This window comes from Trichoderma harzianum (assembly GCF_003025095.1).
Source record: "Trichoderma harzianum CBS 226.95 unplaced genomic scaffold M431scaffold_14, whole genome shotgun sequence".
Classification (NCBI taxonomy): Eukaryota; Fungi; Ascomycota; class Sordariomycetes; order Hypocreales; family Hypocreaceae; genus Trichoderma; species Trichoderma harzianum.
The window spans coordinates 614,347-633,198 of NW_020209262.1; the positions used below are offsets into that span (position 1 = coordinate 614,347).

Consider the following 18,852-nt stretch of genomic DNA (forward strand, 5'->3'; position numbering starts at 1 on the left):
AAAATAAAAACAACAACTCACAAGCAAAAAACCAGAACAAGACTCCCTCATCCAAACCCTCGCATCCCAAAATGCCTCCCAAAACGAATCCCTCAACCGCATCCTCATCGCCCTCCCGCTCCTCTCAACAATCGCCTACCTCCGCCCGCTCTTCAACCCCGCCACCACAACCTTCGCAGTATTCTGTCTCACATCCCTCCTCGCCACGGCGTTTCTGCTGTATAAACTACCTCCCACCGAGACGGGCATCGGCGTGATCGATGCTTGGGCCGGTGGATCGAGAGCCGATCCGTCAACGAGATTCCAGCTGCGCAGCTCTCTTAGGGGGATTGACGCTGGCAGAGGTGTGCTCGGCCGTGCGCCCGTCGAAATGCGGTCTCCTTTGGAAAGGACGCTGCCGTATTTGAACCTTGGTCTGGTCGTTTTGCTTGTCCTCATGGGCTTGGTAAGAGGAGATGAAAGAGGAGGCGGATTCGGCTGGGTCAGCATGGGCAACGTGCCGGGCCTCGTCTACTCCGTTGCCATAACAGCAAAGATTGTCATGGCCGGCGTAGACCCAGAGAAAGAATTGACAGGTCTCAAGTACGGCTACAAAGGTGCTTGACGGAAAGACTTTTTACAACTATGTATATATATTTATATAATGATTACAAAAAAACCAAAAATGGGCAACCACGGCCGCCTTTGTAATAACCGAGGAAAAGACAGTAACAGATCTCTTTGTTTCTCTTTTGTTTCCACAACCCATGCCCAACAAAGTCACCGAATTTTGACGGCATGTTCACGCCCAAGATTCACGCCCCAACCCAAATAAAAAGACCCGCATCGTCTACATGTCTATAGAATCATTAAAGCGTAAAATACCATGACTTCTCAAAATTCCGTCGACACCCTTGGGTGGCCGAGGGAAAGGATCCACAAGAGGGCTCGCTTCAGGGGTATCAGAAGACTTGTCCATCACGAGGGCAAGTCCATGCGATTTGACAGCATCAACCAGCGCCGGCACCATATCCTGTTTGACAGGGTTAGCTATCTGTGAGAGAAAAAGAAGGGAAAGAGAAAAGGAAAGGGACAAGGGAAGTATAATCTTACCAGCAGCCTTGAATAACATATCAGACCCATAAAGTTATTCGTCTGTGCAATCCGCACCGCCTCCTTAATCGACGTCGTCCGCCTTCCGTTGACCACTGTCTTCTCGTCCCGGCCCAAGTCATTGCACAAAAATACTGGAAAGTTGGGCTGTTTCCAGTTGAGAGCAGTACATAGTCGTGCGTTGTAACTGCTAAACACCATGGAACGCACGACGTGTGACGAGTGGGACTGTGCCCTCTGAGCACGGGCATGGTCGAAGACAATCGTGAGGATCGAATCAACATAGACGTTGACGTCAAGAGCCGGGCCTAATGCCAGTGTCTCTTCCTCCTCGACAGTGGGATATACAATCTGCAGATTGACGTGGATGCCTGGAGGGAGGATAGCCAGCGCGTCCTTTAGCGTTATTCCTGCAGTTGCCAAGATGTGGTAAATTTCGGCAATGTCATCCGCCGTCTTGGTTGCTAGGCCCGCGAGCTGAGCACGGCTGGCAGTTTGGGAGGTGATGGCGTCGAACTGCGCAAATGAAAGTCTGCAAACGGGAATATCAAGCCCGCCGCATGAAATCGTCCACTGCGGCCAGATAACGGGCACCCCATCGCTCGTGTACTGGACGAAGACTCGGACATAGTCGCCAGATAGACTTGATCCGGTCACAATGGCGTTAGTAGGCTGGTTAAACTGGCTTGTTGCCTTCCAGTACGTCTCAAAGTCCGTAATTTCAAGAGGCTGTCCCCTGAACGGCTTAATCACCTGCGTGTTGAAGGTGATTTGGCCGATGGCTCGTAACCGCGGGTCAAAGAGCGGCAGGCAAGATTTCGAGCTACCTGACTGGTTCAGGAATACAGACGGTAGCACCACCGTCTTTGCAATCGTCTTGGCGCCATACGCCGGGAAAACATCAAAGTCCAGTGAAAAAGTCTTGAGGTTATCAACTTGGAAAGAAACAATACGGGTATCTTCTTGAAACGGCAAAATGATATTCTTGGGGATAAGATCGGAAACCTTGGAGGAGATCGTCAACCGAGCAGCCGGGTATTTGCCATCCTGGAAGAAAACCAGCGGTTGCTCGCCCGAGTCCTGGAAGCTGAGTTGCACCACCGTCTTGGTATCGAGGAAGTTGTGGCCATATCGTCGAAGAGGAATGATTGGTGGGGGCAACTCCAGGATCGGGATGGCATCCGGATCCAGTGACATTGGTAAGGGAGCATTGCTGCTGCCTATAATATCAATCGTAGGCTGGCCTCCCAACGGGCTTGCTTTCGGACGCTTGTTGAACGGGGTAAGAAGCTGCATGCACTCCAAGTGGCCCTCCCAAGCGGCATAGTACATGGCGGGTAGGTCCTTTTCATCTCGAATTGTCGCATCGACACCAATCTTGAGCAGTGCTTGAAGACATTCGACTTTTCCTTCACTAGCAGCATGTAGCAACGGTGTCCATCCATACAGCTTGTCGACTTGATCGAGGTCAGCTCCATATTGCTTCAAGAGCAGGAGCAAATCCGAAGTCCGACCACATCGGGCCACCAGGTGCTGAGGATACAGTCCCTCGGCATCAGGGAGGATATTTGCACCATGTTTCAACAATATTTCGACAATAGCGACTGAGCCATGCTCGCAGGCAAGGTTCAGAGGCACGTGGTCTGCGTCAGATACAGGGTCGATACGAGCCGATCTGGCGAGAAGGCGCTCGACACACTCAACATGGCCATGAATAATGGCATGTATCAGTGGCGTGAAGTTGTCATGATCGATAAGGTCAATAGTGCTGGGGTTGGCTATTTTAAAATCAAATGTTAGCTTCATAGCCCGCCAAACCAGTTGCTCTAAAAATTTCAACCTACCATTTAACAAAGTTTCCAACATATCCAGGCGACCGTGCAAACTAGCATAGTGCAGCGGCACGCGTCCGTAAACGTCGGTTCGATCCACGGCCACTTTAGCCTCGAGACCCCATTCCAAGACGTGCTGTCTACCGTAGATGGCAGCCTGGTGTAGGCAATTCCGCTCGTTGATGTCATCGTAGGAATGCAAGTCCACCAGTCCGGTATCCAAAAGAACCTGCAAAGCACTCTTAGGAGCTTCATTGATCGCCGTCAAGAAGGTTCTTGTCAGCCTCTCCATCAAAGAAACATCGCTCTCGCTGGCCTGGGAGGCCGATTGCATCTTTGCAAGCAGGTCTTTTATCGATTCGAGGTTTCCGGTAATGACGGTATCCAACAACAGCGTATCGGCATCTCCTTCATCGGTTCCCACGAAATGTTGGCTTGTCACAACATGCGCAGTAGACGAATCGAAGTTGACCTGAATTCCATCAGACCACGCACCAAGCTCCTGAAGGCTGGTGGTGGCCTGGTCTGACAATTCGCTAATGACCGTCGCATTGAAAAATGGTTGGACCTCGACGGCACGGGAGAGATATAGCTCTTTTGTCTTGGACTTGGACGTCTTATCCCATTTCTTGAGAATCTTTGAAAAGGCGGTGCCATTGATCTCAACAAACTGTTGAAGCTTATTCAAGTCCGTGGCGAATTGTTGGAATCCTTCTTCGAGAGTGGTGAATTTGGACGACCGTCTTGAAATGCCCTGGCGCGACTGAAGGACTTTTTTCTTATCGAGCAACGTCTTGAGGCGGATTTTGAGCTACGCAATAGGTTGGCGATGGCATTTTTCATACGGTGAGGGTAGAGTTTGATATACATACCTCGGCTTCCTTTTGCAGATAGAAGGCATTCACCTTGTCCAGCTCTCGCTCCTGTTCAGGCGTCAGCAAGTCCGTCGGGATGTTCATCATGGTGACCGCATGGGACTGTGGCTTACCAATTGAAAGAAGAAAGTTGCCTTGTTTGCTTGCAGAGCAGCCTGCGAGTCGGCAAGTGTGGCTAGGCGGTGGCCGTCATTTTGTGCAGCAAGGGTCGGAGTAGCTGAAAGCTTCTTGATGAGCTGGAGGGCAAATAAGGTCAAGTATTAGCCAAGTGTGGTACAAGATACAGTAATGGATGGTGTACAAAGTGCGCCAAGTATGCCAGTGGCTGGGGAGAAACCAGAGGGTGCAGGCATGCAAGGACAAGGATGCCTGGAGCGGGTTTGACACTTCCCCCCTCTATTAACCTCCATCACCTCCGGTCTTCTCGAGCAGCACAAGGGAGAATGCGAAATGAGGGCACTTCAAGGAGGGGGGGAAGATCAAAGAGGGGGAAAGGGTGTGGGTAGCCGTGTGATATAGCAGTAATGGGTAGATGGATAGATGGATAATTACCTTCTTCAAGGCCTTGTAGTTGACAAAACTGGCAGCATATTCGGGAACCTCAAGCTGGCGCTTCTGGATCTGCTTGCCAAATTTCCTGCGGCACATAGCTATGTGAGCTTGGGGGGATTATTCCCGGGGCAGGCAGGGGTTGCGTCACGACGCAGCACCCATCTGACTTACATATTGCGACACAGAACCCCCGGGCGGACGGGAGTCGCGGGGGAAGAGGAGTTAAGGAAATGGAAAAGCCCAAGCTGGGCAGAACAAGAAAGGATATACTGGCCAACGCAGCAGCACGGGCTACAATCTCACGCCTGTAAGCTTTCTTTGGGTGACGACAAGTTTGGTGGTAAGATGTGGTGGGCGGCGGCGCCTGTAAGAACGACACTGCTGTGACATTTAGCTGCGTGTGCGACAAGCAACGTTTGTTCTCCATGACAGCCATATCGACGGGAAAGGACGGAGGTGGCCGAGGGCAGAGAGCAGGGGTAGTTTGAGTGCCAGACTGCCAGACTCCAACACTTGTCCGCGTGGGGGGAACGATTGACTGATGGACGTCGGCAGCTCGCTGACAAGCCCAAGGGAACCCATCAGACAGCAGCTCCGGCGCGGCTCGTACCTTGAAGCCCTTGTCCCGCTGTGGCAGCAAGCGGAGGTCGGTTCTCTGCTTCCGGGATAGTTTGGGATGCAGGTTGAGGCCGAGAGGAGTAAGAACGCCGGGATTGTAGCAGACTGGCTATGCAAGACAACGCAAGGTGTAATGTGTGGTGATGCAGCAGTGGATAAGGCTTTTTTGATGCTACTCTGGAGTGCAAAAAGAAAGGCTGTCAAGGGGGAGCAAAAGCTTGTTACGTACAGGAAGAGACGAGGTGGAAAATGACTCCCGTTGCCTGGCCTCAGACTGAGATTTTCAATCACGAGGACGCCAACCAGCAGCAGCAGCAGCAAAGTTAAGTGGTTAGCCTAGCCTACCTGGACTTGTCTCGAGGAGGCCGGTGTACAGAATAGGCTGGTGAATCAGAAGATCAGTCCAGCAGATAGAAGGTGACGAGGCTGGGCTGACGGGGCTGGCTTCGTGTCTGCGTGTCTGTCCAGCCTGTTAGTCAGAATGTCTCGTGTCGATTCGATCCAATTGGAGAGGAGGGGAGAGAAGGAGGTCGACAGAAGCGTGTGCTCGGTGAGGGCAAGGACAAGAGATGAGACTGAGTGAGTGAGTGCCTGACTAGCTGGTCCTTGGTCCTAAGGCTCTTGGTCCTTGACTCCGAGCCCAGTGAAAATGCCACTTCTCCCTCTCACTGAGAAGTACTTGTAAGGTGACCTGTGAAGCGGGGGCGACTCATCAGAGCCCTCGTCCTACCTAGATCATCGCGAAGCTAGTCGATAAACCCCGTGGCAGCTGTAACTTCAACGCCTTAGCACCGCGAGAAGGTCGCTCTGCAGAATCGACCAGGGTTGCTCATGCGGCGTTGAGCCTTCTGGCGGGCCGTGGTACCGACTTGGCCCCCCGAAAAGTAGCGCCGGCGATTAACCGGGTCGCATCTCTGGGCTGTGTCTTGCCTTGCTTGCCCATACAAAGTGTAGCAAAGTATAACAAAGTTGTGTTAGTGCCCTAACACCAGCTGCTTTGGCTGCAGACTTTTGCATCCAAAAGCATTTGCTCGGGGCCCCTCCATTGGGCTGCATTTGTAGGGATGTTTTGCCGGATCTGCTAACTAACATCGTCCCCGTTGTTTATACCGGACCCAATCGCCGTCCAGCATTGCACCTCGTGCGTGAGCGATAGGTGCAGTCGGTTTAAGCGCAGCCCATGCGGCAGCCCTTTGCTCACTTGACTTTTCCAGCTCGTGCCCTCGTTGCCGCCACTCGGCTTCCAATGTTCCGCACCAAGGGCGCATTAGGTAAGTTGCGAAGTTGTAACCTTAAAGAGAAATGCTACGATTTCGGACGCCCGCATTGCGGTTGAAGTGCCTAAAAGCTATAAATGCAGCTACGGGGTTGAGGACTAAAGTATTAACCTACTGTATTAATCAGGCCACTCAGGCTGATGATATATGACCTCCTACCTAGGTACCTAACTTGACGGTGTCGTTAGTCATAGTACTGCTTTCTGCCCACTGTTTCTACCTGATATTGATCCAATACTATTATCGCCAGTTGCTTCTGATATCTGGAAACATACCAAGGTAACTACATCTCTCGATACCTCGGCATCTATTGGCCACCTTACCTTGAATTGAAACTTCAAGTTGGAGGTACATGAATATCCTAGAATGGCAACCAAGCTGGGGGTACCATTCCCGCAAAGTTCCCACCCAACCCATTGAACATTCTCCACACATACGAGCTACTTATTCCATGATATGAATCGAGCATCTCCTTGGATGGCCAAGTATATTCTTAGGTACTAGGTATTAACCGCTGCTAGCAACCTGTCATGACGCAGAAGAACTGCCCCAGTCTCGTCATGCACTTCATTCAATCCAGCAAAATGTCACGGCCACTCCTGTCAACCACTCCCCAAGATCGGCTGAAGCGATGTAACATCATCGCAATAAGTTACCAATTTGAACAGCTACTACTTTTCGTCGCCGCAATCAACAAGGCAAATATTTTTTGAAACACATAAAAACAGCCACGCCATTGGTTACGTTAAGGTAATTAAATCCCGTCCCATCTTCACCAGCCATTGAGGTGTTTAGCTCTTCTTTCCGCTCGCTTCCCCGTCTTTCTTTTGATCGACCAGGTTCTCTGCCATGGCCTCGGCCGCAGCCTGCTTCAGCCGCTCGGTATCGTCCAACTTGCCCTCTTTGGGCTTCTCCTTCGTCTCCCTTTCATCTTCGCTGTCACCAAGGCTGAAGGGGTCGTTGTCGGTAATCGGATCCGGCTCTACGCTAGAGAGAGGCTGCCACTTGCTTGCCTTGGCTGCTGGCGCTGCCGCAGCTTCGCCCTTGGGAGAGAGCTTTGGTGAAGCATCATACATCTTAATCTCTTCGGGCTCATCCTTGAACCCCACTCTTCGGCCCTCGGGTCGCGGTGAGGTTGAGGGAGGTGGTCTGTAAACGCCGGTGTTGGCCATCGGTCGGCTGCCGTAGGCAGGGGCTATAAGGTGCAATCGTCAGCCTTTGCGTGGTTATCAGCGTGACATCTCGATACTTACTGCCGTCCGGTGCGAACTTCATGCCAGCAAAATCATCGCTAAGCACCTGCGGATCTGCGTCATAGTCGGTGCTCCTGCTGCTAGGCCCGCCGTGGCGGTACTGGGGTCCTTCTCTATGCTCGGCATCCTCGCTCTCGTCGAAATTCTCCTCGATCTTCTTCTTTATAGTGCTGATCCAACCGTTAACCTTGGTCTGGGTCTCGATGAATCCCTGTCGAAGGTTTTCGCGGATGGCGGGGAGATCGTCATCTATGAAGTTGCGCTCCCGCTCCTCGTCGTATCCAGGCTGTGCTCTCGCTCGTACATTTCCCCCGCGGTTTGAAGTGCGGGCTTCGTAGGCGCCGACGTTATCGTATTGTTCCGCCAACTGACGCGCGTACCGCTCATCCTCTTCTATCTGAGATCGCTGCGGCCTCGGAGGCTGTTGAGGGGGGACGTCCTGTGGCTCGTTCTTGGCCGCATCTGGGTCGGTCATTTCTGTTTGCCTAGTAAGCATGCGCTCTCGAATGTGATTCCAGTATCCTCGTTGCGCGCAACGGCGCAACGGCGTAACAACGCACCAAGTAGAGCATTAAAGGCGGGCTCCACGCGCCCTCCACTTGCGCTCAAGACCGCCTTGATAACATTATCGTCGACAGTCGGAAACGCTTCCTTCAGAATGATCTGGTTCTTCTGCGCCTCGGTCATGGGGCGCGGGGGCTTTGGCGGAGGGGTTGGACCCTCCGAGCTTTGTCTCGAGCCGAGCATTGGTGATACGTTCCCGTCGCCTATGATGCCAGTCTCTTGCTCATCATCTGACATATCAAGCGGTTGCGCGGTAGTAGGCGATTCGGCGCCTGAGTCCGTCACTTTATTCTGCGCAGTCGCACCACTAGCATCAGCATCGCAAGCTCTCGCCACTAACAAGCTGTCACGGAAAGTGGATTCATATATACCGTCTCTGCGGGAGCTGACATTCTGCGTCTGTATTTCGCCCGCGCGCGCCGATAGGGATCAAGGTTATCGATTTCTCGTGTGATTTCGCTTATAACTGAGGGCTTCAGGAATCTGATTTCGCTTCTGGCTCGGGCTCTCCGTTGCGATTATGACGGAGGGGTTTGAAGCTAGCCACGACGCTGATGACGCGCCCCACCGAAATAAAGGAGCTCGGGGTCTTGAAATCAGGCGTGTCAAAGCCACAGCGCCACAGTGTGGCTGAGCGCTAACTTCCTGATATGCTACAGGGTAAGGCAGCACGACGAATTCTCTTAAGGAAACAAACAAACAATGGCCGAATATTGAAGAAATTCCGAAGCTTGGCCATGGAAATTTGAGAAATGTATTGAATTCTGCTTCAACCCGCGTCTTTAAATAATGCAATTCCTCCCGCTTCTTGATAAGTGGGAAAGCATAAGATGCTTAAGCTGAAACGGGCGTCAAACAAGATCAACCTCTCAAACTAGCTGCTTACTTCTCACCATATGCAACCGGCATAAAACTTCACCATGGCCGAACTTGACCTTGACTCGACATTCATCCCCGCGCTACACAAACCCTCGGCATTACTCCCCATAGCAAAACATCGCGATAGCTTACTCTATGTCGTCGAGACGTTCCCCGTCACCATCGTCATCGGCCAAACTGGTTCTGGCAAAAGCACACAGATCCCCCAGTTCCTCGAACGGGCCGGATGGTGCTCAGATGGAAAGATTATTGGGGTGACGCAGGTAAGCATTTGCTCCTACACGAAGTTGCTTCATATGAGGACTCTCATTGACATTGATAAATTAGCCGCGTCGCGTAGCCGCCACAACAGTTGCCCTGCGGGTTGCTGACGAAGTAGGGTGTGAGATTGGCAAAGAAGTTGGATATTCCATCCGCTTTGAGGATGTCACTTCGTCTTCTACCCGCATCAAGTTCTTGACTGACGCGCTTCTTATTCGAGAGGCGTTGGCTGATCCCCTATTGAGCCGGTATTCTGTCATCATGGTTGACGAGGCTCACGAGCGCTCCATTAGCACTGATATCTTGCTTGGCCTGTTGAAAAAGATTCGTAAGAAGCGGCCTGAGCTCCGAATCATTGTGAGCAGCGCGACTATCCAGGCCGAGGAGTTTTTTGACTTTTTTACAAAAGGATCAGGGCAAGAAACAAAAAAAGAACAACCTGGCGAGTCGTCAAATGATGCTGTTACGATTGTAAGCCTCGAGGGACGAACATATCCCATTGATACTCTATATCTAGAGTCTCCGGCGGAAGACTATGTCGAGAAGGCGGTGAATACAGTTTTCGACATCCACACACAAGAGGGTGAAGGCGATATCCTGGTCTTCTTGACGGGCCGTGAGGAGATTGACAACGCTATCCAAGCTGTAGCCGAGAGAGCCACCCAGCTGGATGGCCGACACGGGCCTCTGCAGCCACTGCCGCTTTATGCCGGGCTGTCAACGGAGCAGCAAATGTACGTGTTTGATAAGCCGCCGGAGGGGACACGGAAGGTTGTCTTTTCGACAAATATCGCCGAGGCCTCGGTCACAATTGACGGCATAGTCCATGTCATAGACTGTGGTTTCGTCAAGCTACGGGCCTATAACCCGAAAACGGGCATAGAGACGCTCACAACCACGCCTATATCAAAAGCATCTGCCTCTCAACGAGCAGGGCGTGCAGGTCGTACAAAGCCCGGGAAATGCTACCGCCTTTACACTGAAGATGCTTACCAGACGCTACCGGAAACCAACCCTCCGGAAATACAGAGGTCGAACCTAGCATCAACTATCCTGCAGCTGAAGGCCCTTGGCATCGACAATGTGGTTCGATTTGATTTCCTATCTGCGCCGCCATCGGAGCTCATGTCAAAAGCACTCGAGTTGCTCTACTCGCTGGGTGCTCTAGACGACTATGCAAAATTAACCCAACCGCTTGGATCCCGCATGGCCGAGCTAGCAGTTGAGCCAATGATGGCGAAAACCCTCCTATCAGCGCCGCAGTTTAACTGTCTAAGCGAAATGCTGACCATTGCTGCCATGACAAGCCTTGGAGGGAACGTGTGGTTCTACCATGACGGCGAGCAGAAGAAGATGGAATCTTCCAGGCGTAAATTCGCCGTGGAAGAAGGAGATCATTTGACGCTGCTCAACGTCTACCAGACGTTCATCACAAAGGGCAAGAAGGAGGCCAAATTCTGCCACGAGCATAATCTCAACTACAAATCGATGACTAGGGCAATCAGCATCCGAGCACAACTCAAACGCTATCTTGAGCGATTCAATATCAAGGTGGATGAGACGCTCTCATCTAAACAGGATCAGGGCAACAAGGCAGAGCACATTAGACGCTGCCTCACGTCTGGCTATTTTGCCCACGCAGCACGCATGCAACCTGATGGAACATATCGAAACGTTGAGGGCGGCACAGTCTTGCACGCACACCCCAATTCTCTCATGTTTAATCGTAAAGCTGATTGGGTCGTATTTCATGAAATTATGGAAACGGGGGAGAAGACATATATCCGCGACATTACGAAGATTGAGAAGAATTGGTTGGTTGAATATGCCCCGGAGTTTTATAAGCTTTCACACACAACGGCTCAACCTTGATTGCGCACTTTACAGATGGTTCACATGGGATTTGTGCACCATACGGAAGAGACCGCACAAGCATAATGTTGTTGCACAAACTCAACTATTCAGGCACACAAGCATATCTACTTGATACTTGTGCGTGAATCGGTCAGTATCACGCAGAACGATCCGGCTTTGGACCCAGATTGTTGCCGCAGCTGCCGGCCCTGGGCAGCTCTATGGATCGTTCTGGAATGCCCCTTTTGCACCTGCCGCTCAGACGGAAAAGGATTGCTAGTGCCGTGGTATACCCATACCGTTAGGTCTTGTCAGTAGTAATGCTTGGGATATTGCTGTTGGGTAGAGTACATTGATATTAGTGGGAATAGCCGAAAGTGAATAGAATCTAAGCCTTGGCCCATTGCTCCACGATGTAGGTTAGTGTTGGCCAAGCAAGCTTTTCACGCTTCTCGAAGCTCTCCGTAGGACAATAATAGTAGCAATAATAGCAACTGATCGGTGGGCACCCATTTCCGATGGCTACCCGCCACCGATCAACCGGGCTTGCATGTGCCTGCTCGGCAGCCATAGCATATGCTTTTCCGCCCCTTGCTTGACTTCTCGGCCCCATGAGGTACCATAGTACTGTATCCCTGGGCACAACCAGGTTATGAACAGCTACCATATTTTTGCATTAAATAATGCGCCGATTCAAGGTACGAGTACCTAAGAGTTGCCATGTTGGGCAGTTGCGTTCACAGGCTGAACAAATCTCCTTCATGGAGATCAGAATATGGGTGTCGGTTGGAGGGACATATTTCAGTGCCATCAACATCGATGCGAACGGCTGAGAAAGCGTTGTTTACCTAGTTAGTTGGTTGCCATAGAGAACTCTGCCGGACTGTGAAGCAAAACAAGTGTCGAGGTCAGCTTTGAATCCTTTGTCTTGGATGCGGAGCCTGATTCTTCAAGACTCGGCGGGCCCCCCATGTCTCGCCAGGGTGCAGTAGAAACAGTGTTGCACAAGCTTTTCGACAGCCGCATGCATGTAGAGACCCGTTTCTCCTGTTTCGTCTGAATTGTTTTTTTCTGGTGGTTCACCGACTGTGGCATTATGCAACAAGGGAGAACATGGAGATGGAACATAACACGGACAGGGACCCAGTCACCGGCTTAGGATCCGAACGTGCTGCCTGGTCCTCTGTAATATTACCACTAGCACCACGGAGCATTCGGTACTGTTCTTCCTGTTTGATGCTACTCCGTGCTCCGTCGAGGGACTCCGTAGCATTGGCGCAATTCCTGCGTCCAGTCAGTTGATTTCCAGCTAATAACTCGACTCCGCATCCAACATCGTCTCACCGGTTGGGCAGTGCTCCGAACCACGGTGCTAGGGGGAAAAAATTCATATCGGAAAAGCGGCAGCCATTTTTTTTTTTTTAATAACCCGGGCAGCGGGCCGGATCTTCATGTAACGGGCAAGTGCGTGCAGGACTTGTATCGGTAGTGTCGCTGGCATCTATAAAAAGCTGGCATTTCATAGAAGGGTAAGATTGCGCTTGGCCAAGGGGCGGAAGTGGCAAATGATCAATGGTCAATGGTCAATGGGCAATGGGCAATGGTGGAGGCCTCGAGGTTGAAGAACGGAGACTGGCAGGATGAAGCGGCATTACAAGTCGCAGGTAGCGGTACAAGCACCATGACAGCGAGTGCATTGCGGTGGATATGCCTTTAATGAGGTTGATTGCGTAACTGCTCCTATTGGATAAGGCGATTTTCAAGGCGCATGGGCACGGGTACAAAGGTACCTGCCTACTTGACTTCGTGCAAGTTTGCTGGGCTGCGTCAAGATGAACTCGCTTCTCGAATGCGCCATTTCCTTCCAATGGGGACATTACACAAATCGGTGCTTTTTATCTTTGCTGTTGGTCGTGGCCAACAGACGAAATGTCAAGATCCAATAGTTAGTGGCTGAGGCGACTTGGACGCTGTCAAAACACCAGCAGCGTGGCATGCACAGTCCGCCAGGCATACATTGCTCAAGTTGCCCAAGTGCGCATTTTTCACCTCTCGGTGCGACTCAATGGGTTGCATCAGAAGCCTGCGGGGATAAGCCGTCGAGTGACCGTCTTGGCAGCGCTGATGTTGGAGAGTGAATAAGCCCTCAATACTGCGCTATTGCTTCGTCTGTCTGTCACTGGCGATATTGATGGATGGTACTGTACTTTGGCTTTGGAGCTCTACTTGACACGCCGGTGCGGCCCATTCTCTGCATGCTATCTAAGTCCGGAGTACTCCGTGCCCCGTCGAGCTGTGAGCTGGCATGTCCCCCCAAACGTCCGGTGATGGTGAGATGGGCGGAAATAATGCAGGATGAATTAGCTATGTTGTTTTTCGTCTGAACATGGCTTTTCTCGCCTTTTCTTGCGTTTGCTTGAGATGGATCCAATCGCAGTTGCAGCAATACGAGTATTCGGAAGAGCTCAACCGCTTACATAGCTAAAGTACTGTACCTTTACGAATAGGATTGATTGGATGTGACACCTTAGCACCTAAACACTCACACCACACCAGGAACAATACTCCGCACGCAGTTTTGTGCGTGCACCGACAAGTTCAATTTCGATCAATGGAAGCTCTGCCCACAGGCCTCGACTGTACGCGCGCTGGCGGGACGGCTAGGGCGCTCCTGGGCTAGCGTCAGGGGCTCTAGTGCAAAACACAGTGCCAGACACGCGGATCCGCCCTTTGCAGAATCGCCCATGTGAGCACATGTGATCCATAGACGTCGCTCAGACATGGAGTCCAGTACTGTGCGGGGTGCTGGATGGACGCAACTCGCCTGCGGTACCTGCGTCAGACCCCTGCTAGACGCAGCTCGCCAGACCTTTGTTTTCCTCTTTCGACCGACTGGGCTAATCGCAAAGCACGCCTCGACACCGAACGGGGGGACGGCGCTGGGCGATGGCGCTCGCTGTACCTGTACCTGAACCTGCGCCGCCACCCGCGATTCTGGCGCACAAGGGCTGCGATACACACGGGGATAGCGACGGAGCAAAGCTGTCTGGCGGCATTAGCACAGGTACCAGTACCAGCATCAGGTCGAGCTTGTGCCCATCTCTCTCGCGGCGGCCCGGCGCTAGCACTCCATGCTCAAATTAAACTCCCTACGACCCTGGAAGCTCACTGACCATGGCCAGGCCCTTCAGGTACCTGCGACCTGGCCCCCTGCTCGCATCCTGCCCTGCGCTGTCTTATTCGCTACAACAAGGGGGGAATTGCCCGCCGAAACCTGCTGGGTTCCCTGCAATCGCCTGCTCCTCGCCAAGTTGCTGTACTTGTACTTGCATGCGCTGTCCTGTGCTGTCCCACCGACTCAACAGGCCTGTCGCCTTTGCTAACCCGCTTCGTCGCTCGCTCTCTCTGTCTCTCTCCTTTGGCTCGGAGCCTCTCTCGCGCTCTTCCTCTTCTTTTCTCCTCTCCCCATCGCCAGTTTTCCCTCTGTCGACCATTGCGATTTATCGTTGCAAACCGCCTGCCAGCGGGCCTGTCACTCATTTTTAGCTTTGCTTGTCAAGCTCTCAGTCATTCCTTTTTGCGTGCTGCTTCTGCGAATCAGCAGCTACACAACAGTCGTTCCTTGTCTTTGCCCGCCTGGTTGGCATTGCATTCTTAACCCGCTTTTTTTGGTTTTCTTGCTGGACGAACGTCGATCGACACCACCTCTCGTTTTTGCGGGTTTCTGTTCGGTATAGAACGAAACAAAACAATAATCAACTTCCACACCACATATTTCATGGCGATCAGTACATCTCTTCGACTTTGATCCGCAACGTCATTCGTAATATTTATTTTCTTCCGCCCTTCTTTCCAACAAGGTCTTTTCTTGAATAGGAGCAAGTGAGAAGGAAGATGAGCATAGTTCGAGCTCGAGGGTTAAACCCCGCCGCCGCTGGGGCGATTACACGCGATGGAGAGGCCTATAAGATGGGACCGCGAATCAATCTGCGTCGCAGCTTGGAGTCCATTGGAAACCTGCTGCGCAGATCGGATTGTGTTGCCACCGAAGCAGCCAACACCTGCGAGAAGCCTGTTGGAGGTTCTGGCTCAACCCTCGCCATTGTGTTGGGTATAATGTGAGTCGTCTCATTTTGTTACAAGAAGAAGAAGAAGACAAAAATACCAAGAGAGGGGGAGGGGAAAGGAGGAAAGAAGGGTGAAAGAGAGAGGAAGAAGGGGGAAGAAAAACAAAAGAAGAAGAAGAGAAGAAGCAGGGAACGAGTTGGTCTGGATGGATATGCTAATTGAGGTAGAATTCCGGTTTGTGTGGCCATTGTCGTCTTGATCGTCCTGCACCGCAGGAATATGCGCCGAGACAAGCTGGAGGAGCTCAACGACCCGACCAAGCACCTTGATTTTGGCATGGGAGACGCCCCTGCCAAGAAGCGAAAGAGTCTGCTGGGACTTGGAGGAGAAAAGCCTATGCACAAGGGTGGTCTTTCCATGGACATGAACCTCACATCGCCGTACCTGCTTCCCCCGGGCAACCATGGATCTCGCGAATCTATTCACTCGTATGCTCGAACTCTCCAAACCGAAGAAGACCCTTATAGAACCGTCAACCAATATGCAGCTAGTGATGTTGGTTCTATCCGATCGTTCAACCCAAACGACAACTCTGGAACACGCCCTCCCAAGTCTAGTGCCCTATCGAAGCCTCCCATGCACCCGTCGACGCCACGATCCCCATCCCCGGATGAGAAGGTCGACCCCTTTGCTACTCCTACGGCCCCTAAGCCTACGCACCAGCCTCCCAGTGCCGCCGAGGTTCATGATGTCATGCTCCCTGTCCAGCCAATTGTCCCGGAAATCGAAACGGTCCCTCCTGTCGACGTCTTCAACGCGGATGAATTCGAAGTACCTGATATCCCGACTCCTGCTCCGGCTGCCTTGAAGCTTGGCCAAGATGGCTCTCGGAGCCATCCCAACTCGGCTCGTTCATCTGCTTACACTGATAATGGCATGGCCTCCCCTGCCCACCCCGCTGATCGAAACGTTCCTCAGATTCTCTCTCCCGGACTGCCCCATCATGAAGATTCTCAACCGCAGGAAGAAACCCGTGGCCGACCTCTGTCAAGGCCACCTCCCCCTCACCAGGCTGGTGGTCTCGGCGTTCCGCAAAACGCCAGCAAGCGACTCTCTGTTGGTTTCCGGCCACTTCCTCCTAATGAAATGATGGAGTCTGACGACCCCGAAATCCGCGCCAACCGCATCCGTTCCTTTTACAAGGAGTACTTTGATGATTCTAATGAAGCACCCCCTCCTATGCCCGCTCCACCGCAACAGCACCAGCAGCAACAGCCCAAGCCCAACCAGCAACAAGGTGGCCCTGATTACTACGAAGACTACGACCAGGGCTACATGGAGGCCGCTGCTTACTATGATGCCGACACCAACGCCTTCGTCATGCCGTATGCCCAGCCTGTTACCCGTCGTGCCATGACACCACCCCCAAGCGGACGTCAAGGTGGACCAATGGGCGGCCCTCGTGGCCCCGGCCCGCGCGGTCCCGGCTTCCGTGGACCAAATGGCAACGGAGGAACCTTCTCTCCTGGTCCCGGACGGCCTCGTGCTGATTCCGCCTTTGGGCGACCCCGTGCCGGCTCTGCCTTTGGACCCAGGCCCGATTCTTCCGCCTCTGGTGCATGGGCCCGCCAACAGCAGCCCAAGAAGAACCTCCCCCCTCCGGCGCCTCTGAACACACTCCCAACTCCTTCCAAGCTTGGTGACGATTCCTTTGCTATTTTCAATGCCGCCGATTTCGCTCCCCCGACCAGCATCCGTGACAATGTTGCTGGTCGAAGCCAAAGTCCCTTTGGCGAGAGAAAAGCTTTCCTCCAGCCACCAACCGCCGGTTCACAGCTGGCTGGTGCCTTTGACGAACTAGCTGCCCTCCCAAGCCCGTAAGTAGCATCATCAACACATGAGTGATGCGCATCAGCTAACACATCTATCAAGGCACTTGCTCCGAAAGTCAGGCACATTTACGGCTCTGGACTTTGCCCCTCCTAAGAAGTTCAGAGATCCTGAGAATGCCAGTGACGCAGGCAGCATCAGGAGTAACAAGAGCGGCATGTCTCAGGCTCACCTCCAGGCTATTCGAAGCGGAGCAGGCCGAGTCAGCCGTCTGCCTGGCGACACGGTCTTCACGGCAGCTGCCATGGACGACCAGCTGAAGCCCTCATGGTCAGTGCGACCTTAGAGAGGGCGTAGAGTAGGCTGGCTGCCTCGGGTGGTATTTCTTTAGTATCAGCGTCGTCATTTCTTGCTTACGGCATCTGCATGATTCTGCCAACAGATAAGCGGCATTTCAAAGCGCTCTCCAAAAGGGAGTTTGTTTATTTTGTTCACTTCCACAGGAGTAATTAGGGATTACGACGGAACTCTTTTCGAATTTTGGGCTTTTTTGCGATGTTTGCATATAGATGGACTTGGAACCTAACCCAACACACATGAACTACATCTCAGGTGACGAACTTCGTGCCTCTTCTTTGGCATCTGAAGGAAAAAATTGTACATAGGCAATATAGGTCAATCAGATGCACTCACCCTTTTTTTTTTATTTGTTTTATTTGTTTTTTCTTTGCTGCATGTTTTGTCTTCTTTGCGTGTTTATTAGTGCTTTTGTGTGTTGGTGCTTGTGTTGTCTTGATATCTTGATCGTGTGTAATTTTAGGTATTTGCTTTGTTAGAGGTGACATCTTCCTTGGTGAATTGTACGTGCTGTGTTGAGTGTTTAAACATGTAATGTCTTATTCCCCGATAGTAGTCAATTGTGCGTGCTGTGTGGAGTGTTTGATATGCAATGTCTTATTTTCTAATACTAGTTGTCAACTCATCGTTCTCTCTTATCATCCACAAGGGCGGTTCGAGGAAGTGAAGTCGGTATCACGTGCCATCTCGGCGTAGGATAAGGAGATCATCATCCGGGCTCTAAATGACTGACTGCTCCTGTGGAGCACTCCATTGATTGGCGTGATAACATCCATGGAATGTGCTTGAGTATTTTGGATCAGGTGCTCGAATCCGTGCATGTACGTCGTATCTACTCGTATACTTTGTACTGCAGCAGTCTTGACACTAAGGCACGAAGTTGATAGTAGCGTCTGTGTCTGTTTTTATCTCTTATGTTCCCCGCCTATCGAGTGAGAAGCTGAATCATTGAGAGAGAACAATGTGACTGACAAAGCGCGCGCCCTTTTTTGGTGTTCCAGGGGATGGGCTAATAATAACCGGGTTGTTCAGTCAGTTGGGCACTTTAGTAAGCTTCCTCACGGACCATGCTTTTGTGGCAGTGAGGCCTCGGAGACGGAGTGTGAGACGGGCAGTGCAAATCTCGGGCTCCCTTGTTTTTTTTTTTGTCTGTTCAGTATAGGCGCCAAGGATTTGGCGTCGACGGTTATCTGGTGTGACTGTTTAAGCCGCAAGTTGTGTGTAATGAATGGCTTGCAAAAATAGAGGGCATCATCATCGGTTTGTTTACTTATAGATTTGACGCAAACAACTGCTCCTTTGTACCAATTGTGTGTGGTGTGTGGTTTGTCGGGACAAAACAAAGCCCTTGCGCCTCCGAGAAATGTGATGCACTTTGCATATGACACGCATCATCCACCTTGGAGGTTCGACTTAGGCGAAATTAGTGGTCGCGCCAACCACTAAAACAGAAACCTTGAGCCCATTGGGTCAGTGTCAGCGACAGTCAGCTGGGAGCGGCGATTGAGATTGGGGGTCAATGTTCAGCCATTTGTTGTCG

General features: G+C 51.9%; 6 protein-coding genes across 6 annotated transcripts in view; 4 read left to right on the forward strand and 2 right to left on the reverse strand.

The window, feature by feature from the left end:
* Window positions 1-604, forward strand: part of M431DRAFT_9203 (hypothetical protein) — a gene marked incomplete at both ends in the record, with an annotated part of 741 nt that extends 137 nt beyond the window's left edge. Inside the window, one exon of the mRNA XM_024924321.1 lies at window positions 36-604. Within this exon, the coding sequence (XP_024770194.1) occupies window positions 36-604 (569 nt within the window). The remainder of the gene's footprint in view (window positions 1-35) is intronic.
* A 225-nt stretch (window positions 605-829) lies between these two features.
* On the reverse strand, window positions 830-4,447 carry M431DRAFT_485886 (hypothetical protein; the record flags this gene model as incomplete). Its single annotated transcript, XM_024916334.1, has 5 exons — window positions 830-1,012; window positions 1,093-3,735; window positions 3,797-3,847; window positions 3,913-4,035; window positions 4,352-4,447. The coding sequence occupies 5 exons, from the start codon at window positions 4,445-4,447 to the stop codon at window positions 830-832; spliced, it is 3,096 nt and encodes a 1,031-aa protein (XP_024770195.1).
* A 2,254-nt stretch (window positions 4,448-6,701) lies between these two features.
* Window positions 6,702-8,601, reverse strand: M431DRAFT_512099 (hypothetical protein). The gene is made up of 4 exons (XM_024919785.1): window positions 8,435-8,601; window positions 8,060-8,354; window positions 7,500-7,976; window positions 6,702-7,441 (listed from the first exon to the last, which is right to left on the reverse strand). Exons 1-4 carry the CDS (start codon window positions 8,453-8,455, stop codon window positions 7,038-7,040), a joined length of 1,197 nt encoding a protein of 398 aa, XP_024770196.1. The 5' UTR covers window positions 8,456-8,601; the 3' UTR covers window positions 6,702-7,037.
* On the forward strand, window positions 8,549-11,572 carry M431DRAFT_124419 (hypothetical protein). Its single transcript, XM_024912218.1, has 2 exons — window positions 8,549-9,205; window positions 9,270-11,572. Exons 1-2 carry the CDS (start codon window positions 8,984-8,986, stop codon window positions 11,073-11,075), a joined length of 2,028 nt encoding a protein of 675 aa, XP_024770197.1. The 5' UTR covers window positions 8,549-8,983; the 3' UTR covers window positions 11,076-11,572.
* Window positions 11,573-13,979: 2,407 nt separating this feature from the next.
* M431DRAFT_255619 (hypothetical protein) lies at window positions 13,980-14,777 on the forward strand. Its single transcript, XM_024913823.1, has one exon. It carries the CDS (start codon window positions 14,232-14,234, stop codon window positions 14,601-14,603), a length of 372 nt encoding a protein of 123 aa, XP_024770198.1. The 5' UTR covers window positions 13,980-14,231; the 3' UTR covers window positions 14,604-14,777.
* Window positions 14,778-14,951: 174 nt separating this feature from the next.
* Window positions 14,952-17,301, forward strand: M431DRAFT_95463 (hypothetical protein; the record flags this gene model as incomplete). The annotated part of the gene is made up of 3 exons (XM_024924705.1): window positions 14,952-15,175; window positions 15,353-17,002; window positions 17,058-17,301. 3 exons carry the CDS (start codon window positions 14,952-14,954, stop codon window positions 17,299-17,301), a joined length of 2,118 nt encoding a protein of 705 aa, XP_024770199.1.
* Window positions 17,302-18,852: the final 1,551 nt, after the last annotated feature.

Excerpts from the sequence above, each read along its gene's own strand:
- M431DRAFT_512099 (XM_024919785.1), bottom strand. The coding sequence starts at position 8,455 with ATGTCAGCTCCCGCAGAGACG. Across the intron at positions 7,977-8,059 it reads CGCCTTTAATGCTCTACTTG|AAATGACCGACCCAGATGCG; the intron begins GTGCGTTGTTAC and ends CTAGGCAAACAG. Across the intron at positions 7,442-7,499 it reads GAAGTTCGCACCGGACGGCA|CCCCTGCCTACGGCAGCCGA; the intron begins GTAAGTATCGAG and ends TGCACCTTATAG.
- M431DRAFT_124419 (XM_024912218.1), top strand. The coding sequence starts at position 8,984 with ATGGCCGAACTTGACCTTGACTCGACATTCATCCCCGCGCTACACAAA. Across the intron at positions 9,206-9,269 it reads AGATTATTGGGGTGACGCAG|CCGCGTCGCGTAGCCGCCAC; the intron begins GTAAGCATTTGC and ends TTGATAAATTAG.
- M431DRAFT_255619 (XM_024913823.1), top strand. The coding sequence starts at position 14,232 with ATGGCCAGGCCCTTCAGGTACCTGCGACCTGGCCCCCTGCTCGCATCC.